Source organism: Varanus komodoensis, unplaced genomic scaffold (assembly GCF_004798865.1).
Source record: "Varanus komodoensis strain SLA01 unplaced genomic scaffold, ASM479886v1 scaffold526, whole genome shotgun sequence".
NCBI classification, from domain to species: Eukaryota; Metazoa; Chordata; class Lepidosauria; order Squamata; family Varanidae; genus Varanus; species Varanus komodoensis.
The window spans coordinates 1-11,208 of record NW_025336121.1 but is presented as its reverse complement, the minus strand read 5'-3'; the positions used below and the strand labels follow the sequence as shown (position 1 = coordinate 11,208).

Here is an 11,208-nt window from a genome sequence, read left to right as displayed (position 1 = left end):
AATCTACAATTATGTTTAACTTTATGGGAGTACTGTTGTCTGGATCTCTGTGCCCTGATAAATGCTCCCTTCTGATCCCCTTCCTTGTGTTCCTGTATTAAATATATCTTAGAAATGGATATGTTGAAGACTCTTACTTTTGAGCAGCAGTCAGTCTCAAGCAGTCCTTTTTGGGATATATTTTCCCAGCTGCCTCTGCTTTACAGTCTTGGATTCCAAACCTTCTGGTGCTTGAAAAACAAGGCTGTCTCCTGTGCACATCTGAGGTTTCTCCTTTTATTCCAGAAGGATTTGCTAGAGTGCTGAGGCAACATCTCTATAGCTCTATTTATAGTTTGCCTGTATGTCTCTTGGAAATGTGATCTCAACCTTGTTTTTTCTATTTGCTTTCTTGGCAGCACAAGAAGGGGACTGTGATGATGAAAGCATGCTGGACAATTTTGTCAACTTCTTCTTTGCAGGTTTGTCAGTGTTTTACTCTTCAAATACACAAACTCCACTTCACCAGAGAAGATCTGCCAGCAACAGACTTCCCCACGTTCAACTATATTGTAAGCTGTCCAGAGACGACAGTAATGGATGTCCTATAAATTTCCTAAATAAGTAAATAAAACCAGTGCAAACTGCATTGTGCTCTACCAACATCTAAAGTTTCTAATGGGGAAATAAAAAATCTAATTTAAATAACAGGAAAGTAGATTGAGGAAATCCTCCAATGGCCCAAAGGTATAGGAGCTAGAAATCTGAATGCCATTGTCCTGTCCCTCATAGCAGGTGTGGAAAAAAACCACATGGGATCTTTTCCAAAGTCAGGACTGGAGAGAGCTGGAAGGTGTGTTTTGGGAACAGTGGGGGGGGGGTGATCAAGGCAGCCAAGATATGAGGCATCTTGAAGCAGCTCCTGCTTCCTTCCTTTCCTCCTGAAGTGCTATTACCAAATGACCACAAATTTAAATCGAGTCAGTGTCATATACACAGCAGTCCCAGAAGAATCCTAACTTGATCATGGGCAATCAAATTAGGGCCTAGAGGAAGGTCTGTTGTGGCCCTAATTTGAAGGTAAAGGTGTAGTCTAGGACATTTTTCATTCACTTTGCTATCTAGAGTTATTCCACTTCCATATTCCACACACATAGTTTGCCTCTATGGGTTGAAATGGACTTGCAAGCTATAATTATGAGGAAACCTGTTTTTCATTAACCATGGTTCCACATGTCTGGGTTCTAGTCCCAGTCCACGCACAAAGCTCACTGGCTAATTTTGGACCAGTTACTGACTCTCAGCCTAAGTTACCCCACAGGGTTGTGCTGAGGATAAAATGAAGAGAAGGAGGACCATGGCCGCCATGTTGGTGTCCTTGCAAGAGCAGAAAAGGCAAAATGGAAATCTAATGACTAAAGTAAAATGCACATTGCTGATGCATAGTTTAAATTCCTTTTTAGCTAGGATTGGATCCCTCTGGAAGAAACAAATCTCTGGATAGCCCAATTTCTGTATTAAATGTCCCAGATTCTGAAAGTAGCTCAGAGGAATATGTGCAGCCCATGCATGGAAGAAATTGTGTTGGCACCGTCTATTTTATCTAGATGGCCATTTTCAGCTGCCTATGTAAAGTGCAGAGGAAGAGAAAGAAGGTAGCTGGCTCACCAATAAGAACTGGGGCAAGTCCTCTGCCCAGTGTCCACACCTCACCTCCCACAACACACCCCTTTTTGCCCTCTCCGAGGCCCAGTTGCAATCTTGAGAGGCAGACAACATGGTTCTTTCTGCATTGGCTGTGAGGAAAGCGGGGACCAGGACTTCAGAGCTGGGACCCCAGACAATGTCATGAGGCCATTGGACTATGCCCCACATTTCCTAAACTCTCTTTTGCTCGCTTCTTTTTCTCTTACCGAAGGTATGTAAAAAAATTCAGCCACTAGTCTGTAAATATTTTAACTGGACTTCATTCTGTTGCAAAATGGCCAACTATAATCTTTAGTTTTTGTTGTTGTTAGTCGCAAAGTCATGTCTGACCCATCAAGACCCCATGGACAACATTCCTCCAGGCCTTTCTGTCCTCCACCATCCCCTGGAGTCCACTTAAGCTCACGCCGACTGCTTCAGTGACTCCATCTAGCCACCTTATCCTCTGCCGTCCCCTTCTTCTTAAGCCATCTATTGTTTTATTCCATCTTTAGTTTTATTCCAATGCTAATCTGTTCTGCAGGTCATGAAACCTCTGCCAACCAGTTATCTTTCACCCTAATGGAATTGGGACGAAATCCAGAGATAGTTGCAAAGTAGGTAAACGGCACTCTTTGCTCATTGTCTTTTCCTTTTTGGTCATATGTCTATGTATATACTATCTGCAGTTTGCAAGTTTTCACTTTTTTATGTTTGTGACTCAATTCACATAATCTTTTCACTTTCCATATGAGCCTTCTTTCTTCTAGCTTCACAATTTATGTGAAAAATACATTATTCTACCAAGATGAAAGCTGGGTTCCCCATCAACCTTGTCTCTTCTTGCCTCTTCCATATTCCATATTTGGAGTACTGTGTCCAGTTCTGGGTACCACAGTTTAAGAAAGAGGCAAACAAACTGGAAAGGGTTCAGAGGAGGGCAACAAGGATGATCTGGGGACTAGAGACAAAGCCCTTTGAGGGGAGAGGGAAAGAGCTGGGCATGCTTAGCCTCTGGAAGAGAAGACTGAGGGGAGAGATGATAGCACTCTTCAAGTACATGAAGCACTCTCACAAAGAAGCAGACCGGGCTCTCTTCTTGATCATTCCAGGGTCCAGGACATAGAAAAATGGGCTGAAGTTACAAGAAGCCAGATTCCAGCTAGGTATCAGGAACATTTCCTGCCTGTCAGAGCAGTATGACAATGGAAACAGTTACCAAGGGAGGTTGTGGGCTCTCCCACACTGGAGGCATTCAAAATCCAGATGGACAGCCATCTGAGAGGGATGGTTTAGGTTGGTATTTTGCACTGAGCAGTGGGTTGGACCTGATGAGCTTCTGGCCCCTTCCAGCTCTACTATGCTATGATTCTCTGCTAGTGGGCAGTATATAATCATGGTGACTAGATTGTGAATGTTGACTATAGTGACTGTGTATACAGGTGTTTATCACCACTGCACATCAGTCTATTCACAGAAGAACCACAGGGCATTTGTCTGTGTAATGAAGTTCTGTAACTGACAGTAAATATTAATCCTTTCAAGTAGAGAAGTCTTCCATTTAGCATTAATTAGCACTGAACTAAACTAAAGTTTTTCCTGCCTCTGCTTCTTAGACTTCAGGCTGAAGTGGATGATATCATTGGTATGAAGAAACATATTTCCTATGATGATCTTAAGAAACTCAAATACTTATCACAGGTACCGTTGAATAACAAGGCAACAGATAAGCCAGATCTGCTTTGCATGCCTCCTTTGCTTTGCCATTACTGGTAAGAGGAATATTTTTGTTTCCATGTGGAATGAGAAGATGAAACTGGCAGATTTTTAAGCAAAGTATCTCAATCAGCATGAGAAGCCTAATAACCTCAAAACCTTCCATGCAGAGCTTGTTATTGTTGAGCAAAATCTTAGCAGCCATATTGCCATATTTTCAGTTCTACTGAGCCACATATTCCCCGTCTTGTATCGATGCATTTGGTTTCTTTTTCCTAGGTGGAGGACTTGGCACTTGTCCCTAATGACTCTCATTCTCTTGCTTTCAGCCCAGCATTCAAGTTTAACAAGATCGCCCTGGACCTTCATTCTGTCTTCTAGGGTGCTTGCTCTTCCACCCTGTTTTCTTTCATTTGCAAATTTGATTAACTTTCCTAGTACTTCCTCATCTAAATCATTAATAAAGATGTTGAAGAGCACTGGGCCCAGGACTGAACCCTGAGGCAACCCACTAGTTAACTTCCTCTAGTTTGAGAAGGTACCATTGATGAGCACTCTTTGTATCCAATTTAGCAGCCAATTTTGGATTTTCTATTTAGTCCAGTTTTTACTAATTTTCTTATCAGAATGTTGTGGGACATTATGCCAAAAGCTTTGCTAAACTCTAGGTAGATTATGTCCACAGTGTTCCCACTGTCCATTTGGGAGGTTATCCAGTCAAAAAACCCTAAATTAGTCTGACAGGATTTATTTTTGATAAATTCATGCTGGTTTTTATTAATCACTCCATTTCCTTCAAGGTGCTTGAAGACTGATTTTTTAAATAATTTGCTCCAGAAATTTTCCAGGGACTGATGTCACACTAACAGGACAACATCAGCTATTATTTTACCAAAAAAAAAAAAAAAAGGCCCCTGCACCTCATGGTTGTTGAGAGCCCTGTTCAAACTTTTTACATCATTTTTATACCTTCCCACACAAAGCTTGTGAAAAGCCCTATTTTGGTTGGCTATAATTTTCCTCAGTACAGGTCTTAATATGCCTGCTTGCAACTATTTCTACCAATTAAAATTTGCTGAAGCTCCTTGCTTCAAATGTAGATTTGCTTGTTGCATGTTATTCCTCATTATCTCAGTTGTTACTTCATACATGTCCTACACACCTGAAAGTTATGGCTGCCTAGGCCCATCCAGAAATCATCCTGTGTTTCCTTCACATCTAGATATTCCTTGACCGTTTCTTTGTCAATCTTGGATTGCCATCTCTCACTTTTGGCTTGTACTTCCTCTTTGTAGTAGATTATCTTGTGGGAAAAGACTGAGGCGAAGTAGGAATTGAGCACCTCCGCCTTTTCCTTGTTTTTTGTTGTCACTCTGCCATCCACTTTAAGGAGCTGCATCCCCTGCTACTCTCAGTTCATTTCCTGCTTTAGCCTTCCTGACGCCATTCCTGCAATTCCTTGCTATTTGTTTCTATCCTTCCTTTGGGGGCCTGGCCCTGCTTCCACTTCCTGTATTTGTTCTTTTTTTCTTTCAGGCTGTCACTTAACTGTTTGTGGGGCTACATGGCCTTCCTCTGTTGTCTTCTACACTTTTTTTCTTGTGGGAATTGTTTGTAGCTGTGCTTGCAGAAACTTTTTTTCTTCATGTTTCATCACCCCTCTTGGTTTCCGTTTCTGTAAGACTGAGTTGCCATGGCACTTCACTTATTCTTAATTTGTTAAAATTGACTTCCTTAAGTCCAGGGTTCCTGTTTGGCTGCAGTTAACTTTTTGTCACATGCGTGTTCCTATGTCTAAGCTGAGGATAATCAAGAAGCCTTTCTTAGATCCTTCTGTGGCTCCCAGCTGGTGTATTCCCATTCCTAATTTGAGGGGTTTTCAAAAAGGTTCCACACTTTTATATTTATAAATATATTTTATATATTTTTGCTGATGGCATTAAAAAGTTGGTACAACAATGGGAAAAATGCATCACAAAAGAAGGTGACTATGTAGAAAAGTGATGTAATTTGTTTTTGAAATTCTTAATAGAGTTTTAAAAAGTATGGAAACTTTTTGAAGAACCCTCGTATATAATACAGTTAGTCCCTGGTTATGAACATCTGGGTTACGAACAACCCATACTTATGAATGAGCAAACACAAAAGTCCCATCTTGTCCTGGAGCAGCAGGCAGTGCCCATGAGCGCCCACTTACTGTTCCTGCCCTGCTCTGGTTAGTCCTTGCCTTGTTCTAGTTTATCCTTTCCATGCCCACTCTTGTCTGTTCCTGTAGTGTCCCTCCTCTACCTTGACCTCCTTTATCTGGCTGCTTCCCTGGCATTTGACCACGGGACTGTTTGTGGCCTGTGATCTTTCTCTTGCACTCTCCTGGACTGCCTGCAATTTCATTTCTGACCCTGGACTATTGACCACACTGCCAGCCTCTAGTCCTGCCAAGCAACAGAACCCGGCCTGGCACCAACACATGGTCCTGGCGTTCTGCCTGCCCTGTCAGCCACCCACATCCCAGTGAGTGCAAAGTCAGAACTAGAAAGCAACTCCAGTGGGAGACCCCTGCCCTGTTCCAGCAGTGCAAAGAAATCCTGACTCTCCAGCACCCAAGCCATCCTCTCCAACACCAGTCCCATCTCCATCATCGCCACATTAAGGCTTGCTCAAGGAATGTTAACCTTTAATATTCTTTTAACTATTTTCTATCTTTCTATCTACTCTGTTTTAAGAACTGTACTGTATAGCTATACACATACATGCAGATTATTTGCCTCTCTTTTCAGTATCAGTAGTTGCTTTATTACTGTATTATTATCATTATTAAATTGCTCTATTGTGTTTAAGATGCTTTAGCATATATGGATGTGTTTCTTAAGTATTTATATGCTTTTTATATACATGATCCTACCTGCATATGAATTCAGCTTAAGGATGTTCTTAGGAAGGGAACTCATCCATAACCTGGGAGCACCTGTATAACAATCCTGCAAGTGCCTTCAGATCTGGTACCAATCTTGCAAGTATCACCAAGTGAACCAAGCAGCTTTTGCTACCCAGATCAGCAGGGCGAGCTATGTTGTTCTGCAAATCCTTCTCTTCCCCATCCACTAGGGGAAGCTGCATTGATCTGCAAAGTGGATAATACTAAAGAGGTGGTAGAAACCTGCTGATCAGGTTTGCCCCATTTACCTTATAGGGAGGTTAAGCAGATTTGCCCTTCACTCTCTCAGAAACACATTAAATAAACACCATGCAGCAAGGGCTCATATTTTTACTCTGTTGTAAAAACTCTAGTCCTCTTATCAGGATTAAAGAAAAAAACCTTCCATAGGTTTGCAAGAATTTATTGGGGAGCAGCCTAGTGGAAGGCTTAAATCCCTAAATTACCTGCCCTCAGAGGTCCCAATCCAGATTGGGCATCCAGATACTTACAATGAGGTTCAGCTGCCTGCATCCTATTTAATATACTATGTAGTTTAGCTCTGAATGCCACAGACATCAACTGATATTTTCCTAAGAAGTCATTAATAAAAAGACAGCATACTAAACTAAACACACATTTCTTTTTTGCTGTTTGAAATAGACAGTGTGCTGTACCAGTTACAGTGCTGAACTGGAACTTGGGAGATCTGTATTCTAGTCCCTTACTCTGCTATGAAGTTGCTTAGGTGACCTTAGGCCCATCACTGAGCCTCAGCCTAACCTAGCTCACAGGGATGTTCTGAGAATAAAAATGGAACAAGGAGGACCATGTAAGCCACTTTGTGTTCCTTGCAAGGGAGATATAGATGAGGAGATACCTGCCAAACTTGCAATCCTTCCACGGTGATGTGAGGATATCAGTCTCCTGTTGCAAATTATTCCTAACAGGACAATTGTATTTGGTTGTGCAGAAAAATTGTAAGCCACCAGGTGGCTGTGTCTTCTTATTTATTTATTTTATTTTATTTTATTTTATTTTATTAAAACATTTCTATGCCGCCCCTTGCCGAAGCCTCGGGGCGGCTCACAACACAAAATAAAATACAATAAAAGTTCTTCAACAGCAACTGTATAAGGAAGATCACAGTTCATGGTCTGAGACTGAATGGTTTGCTGAGAGCCACCCTGCAAAGTCATGACTGAGTTGGAATTTAACCCACAGGGCCCCAAATACAAGGCTGCCTCTGGATTCTGCTTCTAGGTACCAGTGCTGTGCCTCATTCCTGACAGTCTGAGGGATACCATCTTCTGCTGTGTTTTCTTATCATTTCTTTTATTATCACTTCTTAAATCTGTTAAGGAGAAGAAGAGGAAACAGCTGAGCAATCATATTCCAACTGCTATCTGACTAGAAGCATCTCAAGACTCTATCTCCCAAATCAGGCAGGCAAAGAAAGAAATGGTTCTGCTGTGGCTCTGCTGTCTACAAGGTTTTCAATCTGTTTCAGGTTCTCAAGGAAGTCCTGCGGCTGTACCCTCCAGCTGCAGCCACTCTGCGCTTTACAGAAAAGGAAAATGTAATTGAAGGAATCAAAATTCCAGCAAACACCTCCCTGATTGTAAGTCTGTTGAATGGATATCTCAGAGCTATTCAACACAAAACCTTCAGAGATATAGCCAGTATCTCACTAGCATTAAAAGAAGTATTAGTATACTGATTATGGTCAAAGACTTTTCAAAATAGGAGAGATAGGACTGTGATATGTAAATCAGTGAGTAGCTTGGCAGGACAGTTTGCACACTTGAAGCTTACAGGTTTTCTTTAAGAATATCTTTCTGTACAGTATATTAGTGTAGTCTAACCATGTTCTAACTAAGGCATGGATAATTGTTGCCAGACCAGAATGGCTGCAGTTGCTGCATAATCTTAATTGTGCTAATGTATTCCTTGCCCTTGCTGACATCTGAAAAGTCAGGGACAGTGTTAGATCAAAGAGCACTTCCAAGCTACAAACTTTTCAGGACAGGTTAGGTCCCAGTCCCTGCACCAGGCTGTTTATGGACCAACAGTGCCTCCTTCTCGCCTGGATTTAATTTCAGTTTGTTCCTCTTCCTCCATTTCACTACTGAACCCAATCCACACTGAAGTTAGGCAACAAAGATCAGCAGAGCTGAACATCTCAGCCCTGGGATGGGCTATTTTAACTTGTCTATCACCTCTGGGAATGTCCACACAAGCAATCAGTCAGGAATTGTAGGGTTGTATATCATTGTGGGTTTTTCGTATTTTAAGTGCACAAAACAATGGAATTCTGTAACTCTGTGAACTTGAAGGATTCTGAGCATCGTATGTGGAATGAGAACAGTGTGAAGGTGAAGGGTTACCTTTCCACTCCTCCAGACTTCAGCCCAGCTAGTAGGCCAATATTATATGGAGAAGAGACTTGCTTCTGTAGTTTGGCTGATCTACACTAGAATTATGTCAGATACTCTGGAATACAAAGTTTCTTCCAAGATCAGGATGGTCTCTTGAATTCAATGAAATAAAAACATATCTACCCATCCACCCACCCACATACACACACATACACAAGTAGAAAGGGATCAAGCAGCAAGCCTTTGTGAAAAGAATGTCAATAGGAAGGGAGCAGGGTTTAAATTAAACAATACAGTCTGTGTTGCAGAAGACCAAACTCTTTGTAGTTTACATTACATGTCGAAACATGAAACGTGTCATCCACAGTTCTGCACATATGTGACTGGACGAATGGAAAGCTTTTTCAAGGACCCGCTTGTCTTTGATCCTGACAGATTTAGGAAAGACCAACCAAGGTAATAAAAACTATTAAAATGTCTTTTGTTTTCACAATATGCATATTTCATAAGAAATGTCCACAATTTAATATCTGTACTTGTAAATCAGGGGTCTCAAACTCGTGGCCCGCGGGCCAATTGCCGGGACGGGCNAAAAAGTTTTAGTATGTAAGATCAATTAGACCAGGGGTCTCAAACTCGTGGCCCGCGGGCCAATTGCCGGGACGGGCGGGGCACGGGGGAGGGGCCCTGTGGCCTTCAAAGCACCGGTGGCGCCTGGGCCGGCCGTGGGATGAGCGGCCCACCACCACCGCGGTGGTGGAATACTTGATGCGGCCCAGCCTCACCCAGACTCTACTTCCAGCGGCCCCCAGGTAAGTTGAGTTTGAGACCCCTGGTGTAAATGATAGAAATAGAGGCAGCACTGGAAAATTTCCTGAAAGGTGGCTTTCACATTTACTTTTAAATGTCTGGCTTTTCTGACAATTGCTCCTTGGAATTCATACTATCTTAAGATGATATACTAGTACATATCAACATTTACTTAATGAATTTTTAAAGTGACAAAAAAAAACCCCCTGTTCTAGCCATTTCTTCTGCTCTTGCTCTGGAGAAATCAGTATGTGGAGCTCTTTGCAGCATGGAAATAAGCATTGTAACCTGCTAATCCCTGCAGAGCAAGCTATTCATAGAGACAAAAGAACTGGTAGTCATGGAATGTATTGGTGATGCTTATACTGCCAGAAAACGTAGATGATACTCAGTTTTCAGGGTCGATGAATCTCATCTTGACAATCCTATCTCAATAAATGCTGCCTGCCTTGTTGCTTGTTTGTTTTTAAGGCCCTACTTCACATATTTCCCATTTTCCCTGGGACCTCGCTCCTGTATCGGACAGAAATTTGCACAGGTAAGCCAGGCAGGGATGCACAGAGGCAAGGAACACTTCTACACCCTGGAGAATGTGCGTGCATCTTTAAGAGCCCGTGATACAGATGGATAGGAGACAGCAGAGCTGTTGCACTGCCAGCTGGCTACTTCTCTGGTTCTTTTGCTTGAATGGCACATCTTGTCTTCTGTTTGCTGTGGTGCCAAGCTCAACTCCTGCTATGGCAAGAAGGGACAGGAATGAAGGAACATAGGTGAGCAAAGGGACTGCTAAAGCAGCAAAGGGGGAGGACCTGTGCCTTCCCAGAAGGTCTCTCCGTGTTTGGGAAGTGCATCATCTTCCAACGGTGTCACATAGACAATCAAAGACATGATACTGGGTCATTGTAACTTGCCTAAGAAGCTGGAGCTGTTCTGGGTAATGAAGATGGCAACTGACTGGATGCCAGCACTTCACTCTGAATCACTCCCGGTCACTTGAAAAATGTTAAATTTGAATGTTAAACTAAATGTTAGGAATCAAAGCACCAGCAGTGTCCACTGCTGAAAATGTAAAGAAAACATGAAAGGATGCATTTACTGAAAGAAGGAAGCAAAACCTATTTTGGAAATAGGTAATTTGAAATTCTGTTTCACCAGAACCTGTTTTGCAGGCAATGTGGAAAATTCCATTGCAGTTTTCTGCTGACATTTCTCCAATAATATTATAAAAATGTCCTATATTCAGCCCAAATTATGCAGTAAAATAAAGAAAAATAGCAAATTATAGAGAATGTAATTAAATGATAATGTAGTGGAGTCGCAGGCATAAGCAAAATTGCACACATTCTAGATGAAAGGTGCTCAGTAATTAAACATTGTGAAGCTACATTTCAGAAAACAGTGTGTAAAGGCCACAGTCCTATGCATATGATAACAGGAGAGCATCCTTCAACTCTCAGGCATTCCCAGACAGACATACTGTCTGCAGAACTCCAATACTTTAGGACACTTCTCCCTCTAAACAAATTGTACCCTAAATCTACAATCTTATACCTCCTTACCTGGGGTAAGCCTCACTGAACTTGTTAGAATTAATTCTGAGTATAGATATATGCTGTGTAAGTGAGCAATCCTATGAATGTCTTCTCAGAAGTTCTACTGAGTTCAGTGAGATTTTGTCTGGAATTACAGGGCTGCAGCTTAAAGCACCAGAGATAGTTAATGACT

At 41.9% G+C, this 11,208-nt stretch overlaps 1 protein-coding gene across 1 annotated transcript in view; it reads left to right on the top strand.

Moving 5' to 3' along the window:
• Nucleotides 1–11,202, top strand: part of LOC123032046 (cholesterol 24-hydroxylase-like) — a 17,850-nt gene extending 6,648 nt beyond the window's left edge. Inside the window, exons 2-7 of the mRNA XM_044447667.1 lie at nucleotides 395–461; nucleotides 2,210–2,282; nucleotides 3,282–3,366; nucleotides 7,806–7,916; nucleotides 9,041–9,129; nucleotides 9,955–11,202. Of these exons, the coding sequence (XP_044303602.1) occupies nucleotides 428–461; nucleotides 2,210–2,282; nucleotides 3,282–3,366; nucleotides 7,806–7,916; nucleotides 9,041–9,129; nucleotides 9,955–10,114 (552 nt within the window). The 5' untranslated portion in view covers nucleotides 395–427 and the 3' untranslated portion in view covers nucleotides 10,115–11,202. The remainder of the gene's footprint in view (nucleotides 1–394; nucleotides 462–2,209; nucleotides 2,283–3,281; nucleotides 3,367–7,805; nucleotides 7,917–9,040; nucleotides 9,130–9,954) is intronic.
• The last annotated feature ends 6 nt before the right edge of the window (nucleotides 11,203–11,208 follow it).